The sequence below is a fragment of the Marmota monax genome, unplaced genomic scaffold (genome assembly GCF_021218885.2).
Source record: "Marmota monax isolate L192 unplaced genomic scaffold, Marmota_monax_Labrador192_F-V1.1 WCK01_AAM20220418_F8-fsc00061, whole genome shotgun sequence".
Classification (NCBI taxonomy): domain Eukaryota; kingdom Metazoa; phylum Chordata; class Mammalia; order Rodentia; family Sciuridae; genus Marmota; species Marmota monax.
The window spans coordinates 17,845,752-17,867,850 of record NW_026695230.1 but is presented as its reverse complement, the minus strand read 5'-3'; the positions used below and the strand labels follow the sequence as shown (position 1 = coordinate 17,867,850).

General features: G+C 36.9%; 1 protein-coding gene across 2 annotated transcripts; it reads left to right on the top strand.

Moving 5' to 3' along the window:
• Nucleotides 1-1,661: 1,661 nt before the first annotated feature.
• On the top strand, nucleotides 1,662-7,143 carry LOC124088519 (olfactory receptor 5P4-like). 2 transcript variants are annotated; one of them, XM_046438202.1, is made up of 2 exons: nucleotides 1,662-1,676; nucleotides 5,637-6,563. In XM_046438202.1, exon 2 carries the CDS (start codon nucleotides 5,652-5,654, stop codon nucleotides 6,561-6,563), a length of 912 nt encoding a protein of 303 aa, XP_046294158.1. In that variant the 5' UTR covers nucleotides 1,662-1,676; nucleotides 5,637-5,651. The 2 variants fall into 2 exon arrangements, with proteins under 2 accessions (XP_046294158.1, XP_046294157.1); XM_046438201.1 differs by lacking the exon at nucleotides 1,662-1,676 and adding an exon at nucleotides 7,133-7,143 and having other exon boundaries at nucleotides 5,631-6,552.
• The last annotated feature ends 14,956 nt before the right edge of the window (nucleotides 7,144-22,099 follow it).

The window sequence follows — 22,099 nt, the reverse complement described above, 5'->3', positions numbered from 1 at the left end:
GAAACACTGGCCAGAGCAATTAGACAGACGAAAGAAATTAAAGGCATCAAAATAGGAAAAGAAGAACTTAAATTATCACTATTTGCAGATGACATGATTATATACCTAGAAGACCCAAAAGTGTCTACAAAGAAACTATTAGAGCTAATAAATGAATTCAGCAAGGTGGCAGGATATAAAATCAACACGCATAAATCAAATGCATTCCTGTATATCAGCGACAAATCCTCTGAAATGGAAATGAGGACAACCACTCCATTCACAATATCTTCAAAAAAAAAATAAAATACTTGGGAATCAACCTAACAAAAGAGGTGAAAGACTTATACAATGAAAACTACAGAATCCTAAAGAGAGAAATAGAAGAAGATCTTAGAAGATGGAAAAATATACCCTGTTCATGGATAGGCAGAACTAACATCATCAAAATGGCGATATTACCAAAAGTTCTCTATAGGTTTAATGCAATGCCAATCAAAATCCCAATGGAATTTCTTGTAGAAATAGAGAAAGCAATCATGAAATTCATATGGAAAAATAAAAGACCCAGAATAGCAAAAACAATGCTAAGCAGGAAGTGTGAATCAGGCGGTATAGCAATACCAGACTTCAAACTATACTACAGAGCAATAGTAACAAAAACAGCATGGTACTGGTACCAAAACAGGCAGGTGGACCAATGGTACAGAATAGAGGACACAGAAACCAATCCACAAAACTACAACTACCTTATATTTGATAAAGGGGCTAAAAGCATGCAATGGAGGAAGGATAGCATCTTCAACAAATGGTGCTGGGAAAACTGGAAATCCATATGCAACAAAATGAAACTGAATCCCTTTCTCTCGCCATGCACAAAAGTTAATTCAAAATGGATCAAGGAGCTTGATATCAAATCAGAGACACACCGTCTGATAGAAGAAAAAGTTGGCTACGATCTACATACTGTGGGGTCGGGCTCCAAATTCCTCAATAGGACACCCATAGCACAAAAGTTAATAACTAGAATCAACAAATGGGACTTACTCAAACTAAAAAGTTTTTTTCTCAGCAAAAGAAACAATAAGAGAGGTAAATAGAGAGCCTACATCCTGGGAACAAATCTTTACTCCTCACACTTCAGATAGAGCCCTAATATCCAGAGTATACAAAGAACTCCAAAAATTAGACAATAAGAGAACAAACAACCCAATCAACAAATGGGCCAAGGACCTGAACAGACACTTCTCAGAGGAGGACATACAATCAATCAACAAGTACATGAAAAAATGCTCACCATCTCTAGCAGTCAGAGAAATGCAAATCAAAACCACCCTAAGATACCATCTCACTCCAGTTAGATTGGCAGCCATTATGAAGTCAAACAACAACAAGTGCTGGCGAGGATGTGGGGAAAAGGGTACACTTGTACATTGCTGGTGGGACTGCAAATTGGTGCAGCCAATTTGGAAAGCAGTATGGAGATTTCTTGGAAAGCTGGGAATGGAACCACCATTTGACCCAGCTATTCCCCTTCTCGGTCTATTCCCTAAAGACCTAAAAAGAGCATGCTACAGGGACACTGCTACATCGATGTTCATAGCAGCACAATTCACAATCGCAAGACTGTGGAACCAACCTAGATGCCCTTCAATAGATGAATGGATAAAAAAAATGTGGCATTTATACACAATGGAGTATTACTCTGCATTAAAAATTGACAAAATCATAGAATTTACAGGGAAATGGATGGCATTAGAGCAGATTATGCTAAGTAAAGCTAGCCAATCCCTAAAAAACAAATGCCAAATGTCTTCTTTGATATAAGGAGAGTAACTAAGAACAGAGTAGGGTCGAAGAGCATGAGAAGAAGATTAACATTAAACAGGGATGAGAGGTGGGAGGGAAAGGGAGAGAGAAGGGAAATTGCATGGAAATGGAAGGAGACCCTCAGAGTTATACAAAAGTACATACAAGAGGAAGTGAGGGGAAAGGGAAAAATAATACAAGGGGGACAAATGAATGTCAGTAGAGGGGGCAGAGAGAGAAGAGGGGAGGGGAGGGGAGGGGAGGGGGGATAGTAGAGGATAGGAAAGGCAGCAGAACACAACAGACACTAGTATGGTAATATGTAAATCAATGGATGTGTAACTGATGTAATTCTGCAATCTGTATGTGGGGTAAAAATGGGAGCTCATAACCCACTTGAATCAAATTGTGAAATATGATATATCAAGAACTATGTAATGTTTTGAACAGCCAACAATAAAAAATTTAAAAAAATAATAAAAAAAATAAAAATATAGTATCTTGATCCTTTCTCTGATTTTTAATATCATGTTTTATTACTTTAAATGTAAGTATTTTGTATCCTGTTTTAGATAATTCCACCACAGGGAATCTTAGATTGTAATTATTACTTTCTTATTTGTGCTCACTCATGATAGCCCATGTCTTCTTGTGGGACTGTGCACAAGAGATCGTTTGGGATTTGTGGTGATGGTATGTCATTCCAGATAGACTTGGCGTTTTCTCTTTTAGGAGATACTTACTGATCAATTACTGATAAACTATAACAAACCATGGTTTAAAAGAACCATTTTATTTTCTTCTTCATAATTTTATAGATCAGGAAGTTGGGGAGGGCTCCTCTATATGGTTTGGCTATGATTTCATGTGGCATGCTGGCACTGCTGTGGCTACAGGATCCACTACCCAAGTGGGTTCTTCACTCATGTGCCTGGCCTGGACTGCTTATAGTTGATGCCATGGGCTGGGAGCTCAGCTGTAGCTGTCAACTGGTACAACTATACTTTGTCTCTTCGTGTGGCTAACACTTGGAGCTTAAGTGTGGCAGCTAGGTTCCCAGAGAGATGGTCAAAAGGATGAACATTCCAAGAGCTGTGACTACTTATGAACTAGTCTCAAAAGTATCAGAACATCATCTCTGCATCTCAGGCAAGTCACGAAGTTTCCCTTAAATCCAAGTTCATAGGGAATTAGACTCTTCTCTCAATGGCAAAAGTAGAACAAAATTTGCAGTCACCTTTAATCATCCAAAATACATCTTTAATATATCACATTTGTGATATATCATAGTAATCTAGCATATTATTGTCAGGGCATGACTACTTATTATAATTTCGAAACTTGAGATTTATGACTAAATGAGTATAAATTCAAACCCCAGGACTCCATTAGGATAGACCAATATAATAGATTCTTAGGAGATCCTTAGTTTTGTTTTTTTTTTTTCCCTCTCTCCTAGGGACTCGGATGAAACAGAAAAATTTCCTTCTCACCTCTCTTAACTAGTATGAGGATGTTTTAAAAAACTGTCTGCTAAGGTTGAAAGTGTGGATTCTTGCATTTAGAGAAAATATGTCAGGAGAGAGAACGTAGGAGTCTCACTTTAAACTCTTCTCTTTGCATCGTCCCAAGCCCTTATCTTCCATGCCTTTGCAACTATTAGAGCACAAATCCTTAGTTACAGAGTTTGGCATATGTCTCTGGACAGTGGCAGTTCTGTTTCAGTGCAGGTTGCTCTTGTATTATTTTTGGCCAATGAGGGTTTCTTTTATTACATGCAAGTTCACTTCTGCTTCTGAACTTTTAAAAATAATTCATTAATTGACAAATAATAATTGTATATATTCATGGGTACAACATGATGTTTTAAAGAGTGTATACATTATAAAATATTAAATCAACTTACTTAATGTATTCATCATCTTGTTTATAATTTTTAATAAGAACATTTAAAATCCATTTTTTGGGCAATTTTGAAATATATAATGCATTATTATTAATTATGGTCATCATGTACATTATATAGTACAATATAACTAAAATATATTTCTTCTGTCTAAAATTTGTGTCTTTTTAACCAACATCTCACCTTTTTCTATCTTCCTGTCTGTCCAGAGCCTCTGGTAAACACCATTCAACTCTCTGTTTCTCTGAGATGGTCTTTTTATGATCTATCTATAGCTGGGATGATACAGTGTATGTATTTATGTGTCAGACTTTTTTCACTTAGCATAAAATACTCTAGGTTTCTCCATGTTATTACAAATGGCAATCTATACCTACTTCTTAAGGCGGCATAATATCTCATTGTGAATATATATCACATTTTCTTTATCCATTCATCCATTGATGGACGCTCAGGTTTCTTTCATATATTGGCTATTGTGCATAATGCTTAAATGAACATGGAAGTACAATAATCATTCTGGCATACCAATTTCAGTTCCTTTGGATATATATGCAGAAGTGCAACTACTAAATCTTATGGTAAGTCTACTTTTAGATTTTTGAGAAACCTCCTTACTATTTAAATAGCTGAACTATTTGAACTTCCAACCAAGTGTACCAGGGTTCTGTTTTCTCCACATTCTTGCCAGCATTTGTTATCTTTCATCTTTTGATAATAGTCATTCCAATAGGTGTGAGGGAATATTTCACTCTAGTTTTAATTTGCATTTCCCTAATGATTTAGAGATGTTGAGCATTTTTAATATTTTTTTATACCTAAGTAAGCAGTTTGTATAAGTATTTTGTTGAAATGTTTTTTGGATAGTTTATGTTAGCAATATTGTTTAACTAAAACTAGATTTATTTATTTTTTTACTTTCTCCTAGTTAAAACTACTCACTAGTTTTTTGTTAAATTAAATTAGTTCTTTCAATCCCTTTTGTTTATGTATTACCCTGTTTGCACTCACATGCACAATGTTTTGTTAACCTATTCTGCTGCATACCTTATTTATATAGGTTTATAAAATATATTCTTTTGTTAGTTTGATACAATTCCTAAAGTACAATTATCCAAAGTGGGCTTTTTCTCATGTTTCTCTCAGGATCAAACTCTATGTGTAGCTTCTATTCACAACTAATCTGTAATTATATTAAACAGATCAGAGGATGTTGTGCTGTTTTAAACTCGAAATTTCCAAGATTCATGCAGATAGATCTATTTTGCACTTCCAGTATAATTTCAGAATATTTTTTTGTTCCCTGGATTTACTCAAAGCTCATGCTGGTGGGAAGTACCACTGTACTGTAGCTGTATCAGGTAAAATATGTCACTGTAAAAAGAAGAGAAATTTCCTACCAATAACTTAATTTGATCCTGAACACACACACATTTCCTCTTGCAGCCATTTGGTATGTACAGTTCACTCCCACCTAACTTCAAGATGACTGGGAAGAGTGGTCTCAAGTATGACTGAGAAATAGAAGCAAGCTGGATATTGCCAAACACTGACTTAATTAAGGTCAATCACTTTAACCATTCAGGTTTTCAAAAAATCATTCAACATTCAACAGACTGAATTGATTTCAAAGCATTCATTCAACAGACTGAATTGATTAAATGTTGTAGCAGTGAACTGTGTTCTGATCCAAAAAAAAAATCATTGGTCCCTTTGTATCTGTGGCCTTAAGATAAATAAAGATTAATATTTTCATCTCATATATAATGTAACATGTTTGAAACCATATTGTGAAGTTTAAGCGTTAGACAAAAGTGAGTCTACATTTTTATATTTTAATAGGCTAAATATTGAAGTAAATATATCAATTTTGAGATTATTTAAGTTATTCTCATATCCACTGGTTTTTATTTTAGAAGATACCATTCCAAAAAGGATGGAGACTGAAAACTATACAATGGTGACAGAGTTTATCATTTTGGGGTTCACAGAAGATCCTACACTTTGTTCCATCTTCTTTGTGGTCTTCCTAGGGATCTATGTTATTACTATATTGGGCAATACAAGCATAATCATGTTAATTCGAAGAAGCCCTCAGCTTCACACCCCAATGTACCTCTTCCTCAGCCATTTGGCCTTTGTGGACATTGGGTACTCCACGAAAGTCACACCTGTCATGATTGTCAGTTTCCTGAGAGAGAGAACTACTATTCCTGTTGCTGGCTGCATAGCCCAGCTTGGCTCTGATGTCGTTTTTGGGACAGCTGAGTGCTTCCTGTTGGCTGCCATGGCCTACGACCGCTATGTGGCCATCTGCTCACCCCTGCTCTACTCCACCCACATGTCTCCCACTGTCTGCATCATTTTATTGGTGGCTTCCTATCTGGGTGGAATCATGAATGCTTCATCATTTACCAGCTGTTTATTGAGCCTGACTTTCTGTGGACCAAATACAATCAACCATTTCTTCTGTGACCTCCCACCACTAGTAAAGCTTTCTTGTACCCATATTTACATTGCTGAAATATCTCCTGCCATCTCAGCTGGGTCAATCATTGTAATCACACTGTTCACCATCAGTGTTTCATACCTGTATATTCTCCATTCCATCCTGAGGATGCGTTCTACTGAGGGAAGGCACAAGGCCTTCTCTACATGCACTTCCCATCTCACTGCAGTCACTTTGTTTTATGGGACAGTCACATTTGTTTATGTTATACCCAAGTCAAGTCATTCACCCGACCATATTAAAGTAGTGTCTGTGTTCTATACAGTCGTGATCCCCATGTTGAACCCCCTGATCTACAGTCTGAGGAATAAGGAGGTAAAAGAGGCCATGAAGAAATTGATGGTAAAAACACATTCCTAATTTTGAAGGAAATTCAGTGTGAATTGAGAAACTGTAAAGTAACCATTTTGAGAACATCTGCAATTTGGGTTTATGTTGCCAATTGGCCTTATTTTAGGTGAAGAAATATCTTAAAGTACCAGTATGTTGATTAATGCCAACTTTAATATATAAATTTCTAGAGTAACAAAATAAAGCATATCATTTTCACAGAAATCTGTTGGGCTCATATTTAATGTCTATATTTTGTGGTTAGGATATCTGGAAAACATAGTTTCAGTTTTTCTTTCCTCTGCCTATTATTTAGGGAAAATTTGACTAAAGAGTTTTCCCCAACCCTTTGGTTAAGTAATATGTATGTTTTAAATGGGATCATAAAAATTAACATCTTGGAGAGCATCAGGTGCTCAATGTCATAGCAATTAATGGTAGTGTTGATAGCCCACTCACTTGATATGGAAGATTTGGCTTCTCTTACACAGGAATATCATAATCTTTGAAAATAGTGAAGCTGTGTATTATATATATTTGAATGGGATTAAATTAAACTGTAGTTTTTCATAAATCTTTTATATCTCAGCTGAATTTTTAATTATTTTGACAAACCTCAGTGCTCTTCTATTAGGGAACATATCAGTATTGCTAGAAGAGCTTTGTCAAAAAAAATCCAGATCCTTTCGCTTCGCTCCGGGCAGAAAAGGTGAATGTGTAATCAGCAGTTGATTGTAAGTACCCTAGGCAAAGAAAGCTCAGTGTGCCCCGCCTTTTTTTTTTTTTTGAATATTTTTTATACAGGGAGAGTTTGTGGATTGGGATCGTTGGCTGGGCTGCGGTTTCTGTGCCAAAAATCCACTCCGCTGGAGATGCCATTTGCTTTCTGCCGGCTGTCTTGATGGCTATGGCTACATTGTCCGGCAGCCGCACCTAGAGGTTGGAGCTGGGCTGCATGCCGAGCCCTGTCCTCCAAAGGCTGGACTGCAGCCTTGAGCACCTGGGTCACCTGTTCGCCGCTGCACCCTCGGGCAGAGCCTGATCTGGGGTCGTTCTGCATGCCCCTGCGAGGGGACCCATGCTTCAGAGGAGGGAGCTGGAGAACCGCGGTGGCAGAGAACTGACGTCACGGGCGGAGGAGATAACTGCATTGAAACCAGCGCAACAGGGCTCCCAGGAGCAGCAGACATGGCGTGTAGCCAGTATTGTGGTGAGCGTCACAGGTGAGTGCGGCCTGGCTTGAGGAAACACAAGAGAAGGCCCTAGGCACTCAGGATTGGAGACCCGCCCAGTCTGTGAGGAAGAGCTGCTACACAGTGATTGGTTCCCACCTAGTGAGAGGAGAAGCTTGACCCAGTGGGCACAGCTCCACCTACTGGAAGAGAAATTAATCGAACTCTATGACTGCATTTATTATTATTATTATTATCATTTTTTTTCTTTTTCTTTTTTTTCTTTCATTTTCAATTTTTTATTGTTGTTGTTCTTTAACTTTTTTAATGTTTTTAATTTTTTCTTAATTTTTTTATTATTATTATATTTTTTTAAATTTTAATTTTCATTATTTTTATTATCATTATTATTTTTGTAAAAAAAATTTTTTTCTTTTCTTTCTTTCTTTATTTTCTAACTTTTTTGTGTGTGTTTTGTTTTTGTTTCTTTTATCTTTTCATTTATTTTCAATTTTCTTATTCCCCCTTCCTTGAATTCTACCTGCCTACTCTCATTCTCTTTAATGACTTCTTCCCTTCCCTTCTAGTATCTTTCCTCCCAAGCATCAAATAAATTTATAAGAGTAAACAGTAACTCAGCAGTCAAACAGAACAAGAAGTAACATGAGCAGCATAAAAAAACAAGGAAGAAAAGGGGTACAAACAAAGAAGGACAGCCTAAATATTCAGGAGGACCTAGAGTCAGCAGAAAAATGGTCATATAAAGAACTCAAGGAATACCTTAGACAGATGGAATGGAACCGTAAAGAGGATATGAGACAGCAAATCCAAACAGTGAAAGAACACTTTGAAAATCAATTACATAAACAGATAAAAGAAGAAGTTAAGCATCTTAATCAGGAGATAGAGATTATTAAAAAAATCAAACAATAATTCTAGAAATGAAGGAAACGATAAACCAAATTAAAAACTCAATTGAGAGTATCACTAACAGAGTGGAGCAAGTAGAAGCCAGAACGTCAGATAATGAAGACAAAATATATCATCTTGAAAAGAGCCTAGCCAACTCAGAAATGCTGGTTAAAAATCACGAGAGAAACATCCAAGAGATATGGGATAACATAAAAAAACCAAACCTACAAGTCATCGGGATAGAAGAAGGTACAGAGATTCAAACCAAGGGAATGAGTAGCCTGCTGAATGAAATAATTACAGAAAACTTTCCAGAAATAAAAAAGGAAATGGATATACAAATTTTAGATGCATACAGGACACCGAGCACACAAAATCACAGTAGACCAACGCCAAGACACATTGTTATGAAGATATCCAATATACAGAACAAAGAGAAAATATTAAAAGCTACAAGAGAAAGGAGGCAGATTACATTCAGGGGTAAACCAATAAGGTTAACAACGGATTTTTCATCACAGACGCTGAAAGCAAGAAGATCCTGGAACAACGTATTTCAAACACTGAAAGACAATGGATGCCAACCAAGAATTCTGTATCCAGCAAAATTAAGCTTCAGTTATGACAACGAAATAAAAATCTTTCATGATAAAAAAAAGCTAAAAGAATTTGCAGCCAGAAAACCAGCATTGCAAAGCATCTTGAGCAAAACACTACACGAAGAAGAAATGAAAAACAATAACCAAAACCATCAGTGGGAAGTGCCTCTATAAAAACAGAGGGCGGGGGGAAAGCTAACCATGGAGAAACAAACTAAATTAAATAAAAAAAAATAAAAGAAGATAAATAATCAAACATGGCTGGAAGTACAAACCATATATCAATAGTAACTCTAAATGTTAATGGCTTAAACTCTCCAATAAAGCGACATAGGCTGGTAACATGGATTAAAAAAACAAATCCAACAATATGCTGCCTCCAGGAGACACATCTGATTGGAAAAGACATACACAGGCTGAAGGTGAAAGGTTGGGAAAAAATATACCACACACACGGTCCTCGTAAGCAAGCAGGGGTGGCCATCCACATATAGAATAAAATCGACTTCAAGACTAAGTTAATCAAAAGGGATAAGGAAGGACATTATATACTGTTAAAAGGAACCATTCACCAACAAGACATAACAATTATCAATATTTATGCACCAAATAATGGTGCTGCGACGTTCATAAAACAAATTCTCCTCAAGTTCAAGAATCAAATAGACCACAACACAATAATTATGGGTGACTTCAACACACCTCTCTCACCATTTGACAGATCCTCCAAACAAAAGTTGAATAAAGAAACAATAGAACTCAATATCACAATCAACAACCTAGACTTAACTGACATATATAGAATATATCAACCATCATCAAGTGGATATACTTTTTTCTCAGCAGCACATGGATCCTTCTCAAAAATAGACCATATATTATGCCATAGGGCAACCCTCAGTAAATAGGGGTAGAGATAATACCATGCATTTTATCTGATCATAATGGAATGAAACTGGAAATCAATGATAAAAGAAGGAAGGAAAAATCCTACATCAAATGGAAAATGAACAATATGTTACTGAATGATCAATGGGTTACAGAAGACATAAAGGAGGAAATCAAAAAATTCTTAGAGATAAATGAAAATACAGACACAACATATCGGAATCTATGGGACACAATGAAAGCAGTTTTAAGAGGGAAATTCATCGCCTGGAAGTCATTCCTCAAAAAAAGGAAAAACCAACAAATAAATGAGCTCACACTTCATCTCAAAGCCCTAGAAAAGGAAGAGCAAAACAACAGCAAATGTAGCAGAAGGCAAGAAATAATTAAAATCAGAGCGGAAATCAACGAAATTGAAACAAAAGAAACTATTGAAAAAATTAACAAAACTAAAAGTTGGTTCTTTGAAAAAATAAATAAGATCGACAGACCCTTAGCCATGCTAACGAAGAGAAGAAGAGAGAGAACTCAAATTACTAACATACGGGATGAAAAAGGCAATATCACAACAGACGCTACAGAAATACAGAAGACAATTAGGAATTATTTTGAAAACCTATATTCCAATAAAATAGAAGATAGTGAAGACATCGATAAATTCCTTAAGTCATATGATTTGCCCAGACTGAGTCAGGAGGATACTCACAACTTAAACAGACCAATATCAATAGATGAAATAGAAGAAGCAATCAAAAGACTTCCAACCAAGAAAAGCCCAGGACCGGATGGGTATACAGCGGAGTTCTACCAAACCTTTAAGGAAGAATTAATACCAATACTTTTCAAGCTATTTCAGGAAATAGCAAAAGAGGGAGCTCTGCCAAATTCATTCTATGAGGCCAACATTACCCTGATTCCGAAACCAGACAAAGACACCTCAAAGAAAGAAAACTACAGACCAATATCTCTGATGAACCTAGATGCAAAAATCCTCAATAAAATTCTGGTGAATCGGATACAAAGGCACATCAAAAAAATTGTGCACCATGATCAAGTAGGATTCATCCCTGGGATGCAAGGATGGTTCAATATACGGAAATCAATAAATGTTATTCACCACATCAATAGACTTAAAGATAAGAACCATATGATCATCTCAATAGACGCAGAAAAAGCATTCGACAAAGTACAGCATCCCTTTATGTTCAAAACATTAGAAAAACTAGGGATAACAGAAACTTACCTCGACATAGTAAAAGCTATCTATGCTAAGCCTCAGGCTAGCATCATTCTCAATGGAGAAAAATTGAAGGCATTCCCCCTAAAATCTGGAACAAGACAGGGATGCCCTCTATCACCACTTCTATTCAATATAGTCCTCAAAACGCTGGCCAGAGCAATTAGACAGTCGAAAGAAATTAAAGGCATAAAAATAGGAAAGGAAGCACTTAAATTATCACTATTTGCAGATGACATGATTCTATACCTAGAAGACCCAAAAGGGTCTACAAAAAAACTACTAGAACTAATAAATGAATTCAGCAAAGTTGCAGGATATAAAATCAACATGCATAAATCAAAGGCATTTCTGTATATCAGCGACAAAACTTCTGAAACGGAAATGAGGAAAAACACTCCATTCACAATATCCTCAAAAAAAATAAAATACTTGGGAATCAACCTAACAAAAGAGGTGAAGGACTTATACAATGAAAACTACAAAACCCTAAAAAGAGAAGTAGAAGAAGATCTTAGAAGATGGAAAAATATACCCTGTTCATGGATAGGCAGAACTAACATCATCAAAATGGCGATATTACCAAAGTTCTCTATAGGTTTAATGCAATGCCAATCAAAATCCCAATGGCATTTCTTGTAGAAATAGATAAAGCAATCATGAAATTCATATGGAAAAATAAAAGACCCAGAATAGCAAAAGCAATTCTAAGCAGGAAGTGTGAATCAGGCGGTATAGCGATACCAGACTTCAAACTATACTACAGAGCAATAGTAACAAAAACAGCATGGTACTGGTACCAAAACAGGCGGGTGGACCAATGGTACAGAATAGAGGACACAGAGACTAATCCACAAACTACAGCTATCTTATATTTGATAAAGGGGCTAAAAGCATGCAATGGAGGGAGGATAGCATCTTCAACAAATGGTGCTGGGAAAACTGGAAATCCATATGCAACAAAATGAAACTGAGTCCCCTCCTCTCGCCAAGCACAAAAGTTAGCTCAAAGTGGATCAAGGAGCTAGATATCAAATCAGAGACTCTACGTCTGATAGAAGAAAAAGTTGGCTCCGATCTACATATTGTGGGGTCGGGCTCCAAATTCCTTAATAGGACACCCATAGCACAAAAGTTAATAACAAGAATCAACAAATGGGACTTACTTAAACTGAAAAGATTTTTCTCAGCAAGAGAAACAATAAGAGAGGTAAATAGGGAGCCTACATCATGGGAACAAATTTTTACTCCTCACACTTCAGATAGAGCCCTAATGTCCAGAGTATACAAAGAACTCAAAAAATTAAACAATAAGAAAACAAATAACCCAATCAACAAATGGGCCAAAGACCTGAACAGACACTTCTCAGAGGAGGACATACAATCAATCAACAAGTACATGAAAAAATGCTCACCATCACTAGCAGTCAGAGAAATGCAAATCAAATCCACCCTATGATACCATCTCACTCCAGTAAGATTGGCAGCCATTATGAAGTCAAACAACAAGTGCTGGCGAGGATGTGGGGAAAAGGGTACTCTTGTACATTGCTGGTGGGACTGCAAACTGGTGCGGCCAATTTGGAAAGCAGTATGAGATTCCTGGTAAAGCTGGGAATGGAACCACCATTTGACCCAGCTATTGCCCTTCTCGGACTATTCCCTGAAGACCTTAAAAGAACGTACTACAGGGATACTGCTACATCGATGTTCATAGCAGCACAATTCACAATCGCTAGACTGTGGAACCAACCCACATGCCCTTCAATAGATGAATGGATAAAAAAAATGTGGCATTTATACACAATGGAGTATTATACAGCACTAAAAAATGACAAAATCATGGAATTTGCAGGGAAATGGATGGCACTAGAGCAGATTATGCTTAGTGAAGCTAGCCAATCCCTAAAAAACAAATACCAAATGTCTTCTTTGATATAATGAGAGCAACTAAGAACAAAGCAGGGAGGAAGAGCAGGAAGAAAAGATTAACATTAAACAGATACATGAGGTGGGAGGGAAAGGGAGAGAAAAGGGAAATTGCATGGTAATGGAGGGAGATCCTCATTGTTATACAAAATTACATATAAGAGGTTGTGAGGGGAATGGGAAAATAAACAAGGAGAGAAATGAATTACAGTAGATGGGGTAGAGAGAGAAGATGGGAGGGGAGGGGAGGGGAGATAGTAGAGGATAGGAAAGGTAGCAGAATACAACAGTTACTAATAGGGCATTATGTAAAAATGTAGATGTGTAACCGACGTGATTCTGCAATCTGTATTTGGGGTAAAATTGGGAGTTCAAAACCCACCTGAATCAAATGTATGAAATATGATATGTCAAGAGCTTTGTAATGTTTTGAACAACCAATAAAAAAAAGATTTTCATACTATTTTAAAAAATAAAAAAAAATTAAAAAAAAAATCCAGATCCACTCAGTACTCACCACAGTTCTTGAGAAGTCTCTCCCTGGAGAAATCTCAAAGATAGCAGGGTATTGCAGTTTGATCTTTATCAGTAATTTTGGTGGAGAACCTTTGATTTTTTTTTGATACTTTTCTTGTCATATATGTTGATGGTAGATTCTGCTTTGCTCATACTATTCAAGAGCAGCAGTGATAGGCAGTTTGTCAGTATGACACTACTTCCATTCACCCCAATGACCCTGGCAGCCACCAGAGAACAAGAAGGCTGTAACATTGGGTCAATCCTTCTATTTGTTTGCCCCCATGCAATTTTCTTGGTTTTTGTCTCTACCAATAATAAGGAACTGGCAATATTCTTCATTTCCAGCTTATCTGTGCTATGCCCACAGTTTTTTCAGTGCCTTCCACCAAGTTATAAACATTCATAGGTACTTGATTATTAGAATACAGACTAATGTTTATTGTAAGGAGGAGGAAAAAACCCCTTTATTTCTACCTTGTAAAGAAGGAGGTCACTTTCCAGTGATTTAAAATTGTGAGGTAACTATGCTGTAGGAAGATTTAGTCTCACACCTTAGAGGTTGCTTTCTGTGGCTCTTCCTGTGATTTCATATATTTTATAACTAAATTTTAAGGTATTTCCCTTTTGAAGGTCTGTGATGAATCCTCTCTGAAATTTGAGAATCTTATAAAGGTAGTGTCTTCTTTATTTATTAAGGTCTAATTTTGGATTGTGAAGATTTTAATGAGAGTCTTGAGAACTCCGTTAGGAATTAGAAGTCTTGTGTCTGTGGATCTATTAGCCGATGTCATGTCCACAAAAGTTCATGATAGGGACTTTTTTTTTAAAGAGAGATAGAGATAGAGATAGATAGATAGATAGATAGATAGATAGAGAGAGAGAGAGAGAGAGAGAGAGAGAGAGAATTTCTTAATATTTATTTTTTTTAGTTTTTGGCAGACACAAAAATCTTTGTTTGTATGTGGTGCTGAGGATCGAACCTGAGCCCCAAGCATGCCAGGCGAGCACGCTATAGCTTGAGCCACATCCCCAGCCCTGTGATAGAGACTTTTTGAAATGTTTGTTCTTATTCTTCTGAATGAAAGTAGAAATGATTGCAAATCAATTTGTTAAAAATAGATATTGAAACTGGATGTATGGTGCACACCTGTGACTAGAGAGACTGAGGCAGAAGGATTACAAGTTCAAAGCCAGTCTCAGTAACTTAGTGAGGTCCTCAACAACTTAGGGAAAGCCTGTCTTAAAAAAATAATAAAAATTTAAAAATAAAATAAAATAGCTTAGTGGTAAAGTACCCCTGGTTTCAATCCCCAGTAACTATAAACAAACAAACAAACAAATAAATACTGGAATGCTAGTGATTTCATCAGGCATATTCACTTCTTATTATAATACCATTTATTTTATAATTCTGAAAATTTGCCAAGTTTTTCAGATTTCTACCACTCTATTCACAGGTCAAAAGGAATGAGGTGTCATGAGACTATTCCCTAGGGAAGAAAAGAAGGTGGGTAGGAAGAATGAACACACAGTCTGATCCTTGTTATTGCTCTCTCATAGGGCAGCTCTGTTATAGAAGACATTGCTTAAAATGAATATACACCTTTATCCAAATCCCCAGTTATTGCGGGGACACCTGCAAATGGCTCCTAATTGCCTCTCTAATCATCTTGTCCCTCAAATTCTTTACCATCTGTTCTTTCACCCAATAGACTGCCAAGTATTATCACCAATATTTGTTCTCATAAGCTCAGATCTTGAGGCAAACTAGTCAATACACTATCTTTTTTTAAAAAATGTTTAAATTAAATTTATTTTTAAACTAACATATAAAACAGTATACATACTAATGAGGTATCATGTGATTTTTTTTGATACATGTATTGTTATGGTTTGGATGTGAGGTATCCCCGAAAAGCTCATGTGTGAGACAATGCAAGAAGGCTTAGAGGTGAAATGATTGGGTTATTAGAGCCTTAACCCAATCAATCCTGATGGGGTTAAACTGAAGGCAACTGAAGGCAGGTAGAGTGTGGCTGGAAGAGGCGGGTCATTGGGGGACTGCCTGTGGGCATGTATTTTGTATCCAGTCGGTGGAGTCTCTACCTCTGCTTCCTGACGACATCCTGAGCTGCTCTCCACTGCCACACTTTTTCACGATTACATTCTGCCTTACCTTGAGCCCTGAGAAATTGAGCTGGCTGTCTTAGGACTGAGACCTCTGAAGCCATAAGCCCCCAAATAAACTTTTCATCCTCTAAGATTGTTCTTGTCAGGTCTTTTAGTCATAGCAGTGAAAAAGCTGACTAAAACATATACACATTATATGCTGTTTAAATCACTTTAAACATATGCATCTTCTCAAACATTCATCATTTTATACGGGGAAAACACTCAAAATCCTTTCTTCTAGCTTTTTGAAATATTCAGTACATTATTATTATCTATAGCCCCATACTATGTAGTAGAACACCCAAATTACTTCCCTATTTGACTATAACTTAATAAACATTGACCAGCTACTCCCATCCTTTCCTCTCCCCTACTCTTTCCAGTCTCTGGTAACCACCAATCCGGTCTCAACTTTTATGGGATGACATTTTGATATTTTATAATTGAGCAAGATCACACAGTACTACTAATCTTTCTGTGTCTGGCTTATTTCAGTTAATGATCTCCAGTCCCATGCATGTTATTGTTATTGAAAGCATTTCATCTTTTTGTGAGCAATTAATATTCCAGTGAACACACTATCTCTTGATTAAATTCTGCAATTCCTTGTTCTGTCTTATATTCCTTCTGTCTAAAAATCTCTATTTTGGGCTTAACCCATCAAAAACCTTGCCCATTCTTCAAGGCTCAGCACAACTGCCATATCACCCAAGAAGCCTCTTACTTGCACAGTATTTAACAACAGAAGTAAAAAGCACATTCATTAAGAAGGAAGTCTATTAGGAGGGGAACTTTTGTTGGCCTCCACTAGGTTCCAAAGCCTCAATGCTAATAGATGCAGTATAGCGACTAGGTTGCTATACATAATGAATTAGAACTTTTAAGAGCCAGATTGATCTGCTTTTACCTTTCTTGGACACTTCATACAAATGCAGAGAGCACATCCTCAATTTTCTTTGAGAGCCAACTGCTATCATTCATAGCCATACTTTTGAGAACTGCTCTTGGCAGAAAGGAACTTAATAGACAAAATCTGGGAGAACATGCTGGTATACCCAGCGTGACCTATGGCCAATAACTAAATGATACACAGATTTAAAACAATAATAACAAACTGCCCTTTTGCTGCAAAGTTGAACCACTCTGAGGTGCCACTCATGATCCATTGTTACCTGTGGGCTAGGACTGAAGGTGCACTTCAGCTGACACTGCATGTTCATCTAGAGTCTTCTCATGCCTTATTCTGCTTCTCTCTCATCCTTACAGTTTTCCCCTGAGACAGCCCCTTTACTAAATCACTTGTGTGACCATTACTAATGCTCTGGTTTGGAGAACTTGTCAAAGACAGAATGCCAATGAACACTGGAATAAGAACTTTATGTACTTAATTATGCACACTCAAAATTTTAAAAACAATGGAGTATAAACATCAAGTTCAAATTACTGGACCTTATTCATTCTCTCTGAGCAAACAGCTGTAACAGCCATCACGGCCAGTCATATAGTCATACAGACTGAATTTCTGTCTGTGGATATATGTGTTTGTTTCCTGTGGTACTGGGGTTCTGCTTCTTGCTAACTGGTTCTCATTACTAAGTACTGGAATCCACCTCTATGTGGAGGACATTTCATGAAGTCTGAGTTCACACCCTTGATTTTCTTTAGTCTGTGAAATAATGTGCCAAAGGCGGATAAGGGCTGCATGTTTCTGCAGCTCTGTGCCTACCCTGAATAGCCAGTCTATCTGTTTGCTCTATCTTCCTCCTCTACTCATCCAAATGCAATATCAGCCAGCTCCAGGAAGAGTAATAGCAATAGCAATAGCAGTATCATTTCCTGCTAGAAAGTGGAGCTAAGAACACTATCAACCCTCTTCTTAATTATATTAAAAAATGAGTAGGTTACATTTTAAAATTAAAATAACCCCTTTAACCATATTCCTGGAGATAATAATCTAGAACGTTAATTGTCTAATCCATTATCTCATTCATAGATTTACATTGAGTGCATCAGTTGGAAATATGAGGGTCAAATAGCCAGAGGTGTATGCTGTGGTGGAATTTATCTTCTAGCATCTCCAAAACAGAAAAAGAGGGAACTATGTTTTGGCCTAAATTAAATATGCCAAAAATTAAGAGGAAAAAATAATTTAATTACCCTCTTAAGAAGATTAATCAACAGTAACTTCAAATAATTTAAATATTTTGACTAGCTTCTAACAAGGAACAGAGAAGATTTTTGAAAGGAGTTCTTGAATAGAAAAAGTAGAGGGAAGAAAGTGAGAGTCAAAAGTGGGAGTAAAAAGTGTTTGGTTTTAAGGCCCTTCTTAAGTACAAAAGTTAATTCAGTGTAATTGATGAAGCTGTTCTAGAAAGAAAAATAAAATCTTCTCTGACAGTAATACTCCTTGTCATTCATTTCAATAACTTTTAAAAGAATTTCCATTACCTTCTGAATATTCCTCATGTCTATTTGCAGTCTTTGCTTCCCTCTGCCCTGGCTCCAGGTACCTGCAGATATTCTTCTACACAACATAGGTTAATTTGCCTTTCCTACAGTTTTATAACTTAAAATCACGTGCTTCATTGCATCTGACTCCTTTTACTAGCATAATTATTTTAAGATTCATTCATGTCATGTGCATCATTAATCTGATTCTTTTTTATTGCTCAGTAGGGTCTCATTAAATAGATATATCATGTTTTTAACATTTACCTGTTGCTGGCTTATTTCCGGTTTGGGGCCTTTGTTAATAAATCTGGTACTATAAACTTTCAAATAGTGTGTGCATGTCTTCCCTTGTCGTAAGTAAATACAAAGGAGAAAGCATGCTGGCTCTTCAGGTGGTATATGTTTACATTTTTTAAGAAATTGTAGAGGCTAACTCATAGTGGGATAGGGAGGGGGAGCATGGGAGGAATAGATGAATTCTAGATAGGACAGAGGGATGGGAGGAGAAAAGGAGGGGTGGGGGATTAGTAAGGATGGTGTAATGTGATAGACATCATTATCCAAAGTACATGTATAAAGACATGAATTTTTGTCAACATACTTTATATACAAAGATATGAAAATTTGTTCTATATGTGTAATAAGAATTGTAATGCACTCCATTGTCATTTATTTTTTAAAAAAATCAATCAAAAAATTAAGAAACAGCAGAACAGTTTTCCAAAGTAGCTGCATAATTTTATATTTCTGTGTGTCATGTTAAAGATTCAGTTGCTCAAAATCTCACTTTTGGTATTAATTTTAATCATCGATATATAGATACCTCTATAGGTGTCTGTCTGTCACATCAATTTACATTAATCTGAGGACTTGTAATATTAAGCACCTTCTCATGTGTCATCAGTCTTGTGTGTATCTCCTTGTGAAGTTTCTGTTCACATATATCCTTACAAAGTACCTATTTCCCCAATTTAAAAAAATTAGACTCTGGGTCATCTTAATACTCAGTTCTAGCTGTTCTTTACACATTCTGTATACAAGCTAAGCTAATTGTCATGTACATGTATTGAAAATATTTTTTATTTTTATTTTCCTGGTCTTTGTTTCTAAAAAAACAAACCTTTAAAGAAGATTACATGTCAATTTTATTTCTTTCCTTCCAAAAACATTTGCATGCTCCAAAGTTACAAATATTTTCTCATGTATTTACTTTTAGAAATCTTGTAATTTTGTCTCTCATACTCATGTCTGTGAAATATTTGGGGTTAAATTTTCTGTTTGGTATAAATTCAGAGTTGTTCATTTTTTTCCATATGGATATTAAATTGTTCAAGTAATAGGCTGAAACCTTTTTTTCCTATTCAATTGCCTTAGTGTTTGTCCAAAATCAATGGTTCAATATATATATATATATATATATATATATATATATATATGGGTGTGTGGAAAATTTTTGGAATGTCTTTTCCTTTGCTCTATATGTTTATAATTTTGTTATGGTTTGGATATAAGGTGTCCCCTGAAAGATTCTGTGTCGATGCAGGAATGTTCAGAGGTAAAATGTGGGTGGGGTGTGGCTGGAGGTATGGGGTTACTGGGAGCATGCTTTCAAGGGGTTCATCTCCCCTGCAGCCTCTTCTCCTTTCCCTTTCTGCCTTCTAACTGCCATGAATGAGTGGAGCAGTGCTCCTCTACCATGCCTTTCCACCATGACATCTTGACTCATCTTAGGCCCAGAGCAATGGAGTCAGCAGATCATGGGCAAAGGTGTATGATCTCTAAGATCATACACCAAAATAAAAATTTCTTCATCTAAGGTTTTCTTGTCAGGTTTTTTTGTCACAATGATGAAAAGTTGACTAACAAACTAATTTGTATGGAGAAGTAGGGTCATTTCCAAGACTCATTTGACCATGTGGTTTATTAGCTTTTGTAACTGGCTTGTGGAAGGAGTTTGGAGTTGCAGGATGGAGAAGCCTGAGAATGTTTTAAGAAGTGCATAATAGGCAATTCTGATGGATGTTCAGAAGACCTGAATGCTACTAGGAATGCATATAGTAAAGACTGCTAATGAGGTTTCAGAGTGGAATGCGTATTTGATGGGGAATTGGACTGCAAGCCATTGGATTATATTCTGGCAAAAAAAAAAAATCTTGTCTACATTTTGCGCATTGCATGATACTTTGTATGAGACTGAATTTAAAGATGATGGACTAAGTAATCTGCCAGAGAAAATTTCAAAACATTTAGGCTGTGGAGTGGATTTTGCTAGAATTCTTTAGCCAAGTTAACTGTGAGGTTTGGGAACAGAAAGCAGAGAAGCAGGATTTTTAAAACTTGAAGTTTAGCCAGAAAAGTGGGACCAAAGAAGGTGTGGTTGTTGAAGAGATTACTGCCACTAAAGAAAATTTAAGTACTTTGCACACAGATAATAGGAAAAATGTCTTAAAAGTCATCTCATAAATTAACAAGAGCACACCCATGGCAAGCTCAAGGGTTTAAAATTTTAAAAACCTGTTTAAGAGAACTTGGGGGCTCTCTGCTTGCACAAGTGCCTAGCAAGCCATTTCTCCAGGATTTATTTCACCTTGGTTAGCCCATCCAAGCACTCGGAGGCTGCTGCAACCATGGTTACAGGGGGCCCAAGCTGGCAGCAGACCTTAGCATTATCCATGTGGTGCTGGTTCAGCAGGAATGCAGGATACTGGAATCAGGGGATCACAGAGGCTTCCACTGAGATTTCAAAGGAATACCTGCGAGTCCAGCCAGAGCATAGCAGAATTGGAATTCCTGTGGGCAGTCCCTGAAAGAGGATTCATGAAGCTGTGAGAAAAAGTTGAAGTTGCAGTTGAGATCCCTGAGATTAAGAGATGCCAGTAACATGAAACATCTGCTAGGGAGTGTTTCTGACTGCAGAGAGAACCTGGCCAAAAGGGAGGCCATGTGGGCTGCAACCTACAAGGTCACAGGGACAGGGCAGCCTGTAGCCCTTTGGAGATCACATCTCATGTGCCCTGGATGCTATGCCTAGAGTTACAGTACCAAATGTTTACTCAGCTGGATTTCAGTCTTGTCCATCTCATTTTTGCCCCTATTCTTCCCTTTAGGAATTGGGAATGTTTAGTCTATGCCTGTATATATTACATATCTGTAACTTGCTTTTGCTTTTTACTGGGACTCACAGTCAAGAGTTTGCCTTGAGTTTCAGAGGAGACTTTGGACTTGGACTTTTGGGCAATGATGGAACTGTTAAGACTATGGAGACTCTTGCAGATGGACTAAATGAAATTTGCACTGTGAGATAGAGCTTTTGGGGGTCTAGAGGTAGAATGTTTGGATATGAGGTATTCCCCCCAAAGCTCCTGTGTTAATGCAGAAATGTTCATGGGTAAATATGGTGGGGGGGCATGGATGGAGGAGGTGGTTTATAGGGGACAGGCCCTGGAAAGGTTCATCTTCCTTGCAGCCACTCTCTCTCTCTCTGCTTTCTGGCCATCATGAGCAGACCAGTGGATCTTCTGCCATACCTTGGAACCATGATGATTTGCCTCACTTGGTCCCAGAACAATGAAATTAGCTCACCATGGACTGAACCTCTGAAACCATGAGCCAAAATAAACTTTTTCTTTTTTAAGTTGTTCTTGTCAGGTATTTTTATCACAGAAAAAAAAACTGACTAATACACAT

Coding starts and splice junctions, on each gene's coding strand:
- LOC124088519 (XM_046438201.1), top strand. CDS start 5,631: ATGGAGACTGAAAACTATACAATGGTGACAGAGTTTATCATTTTGGGG.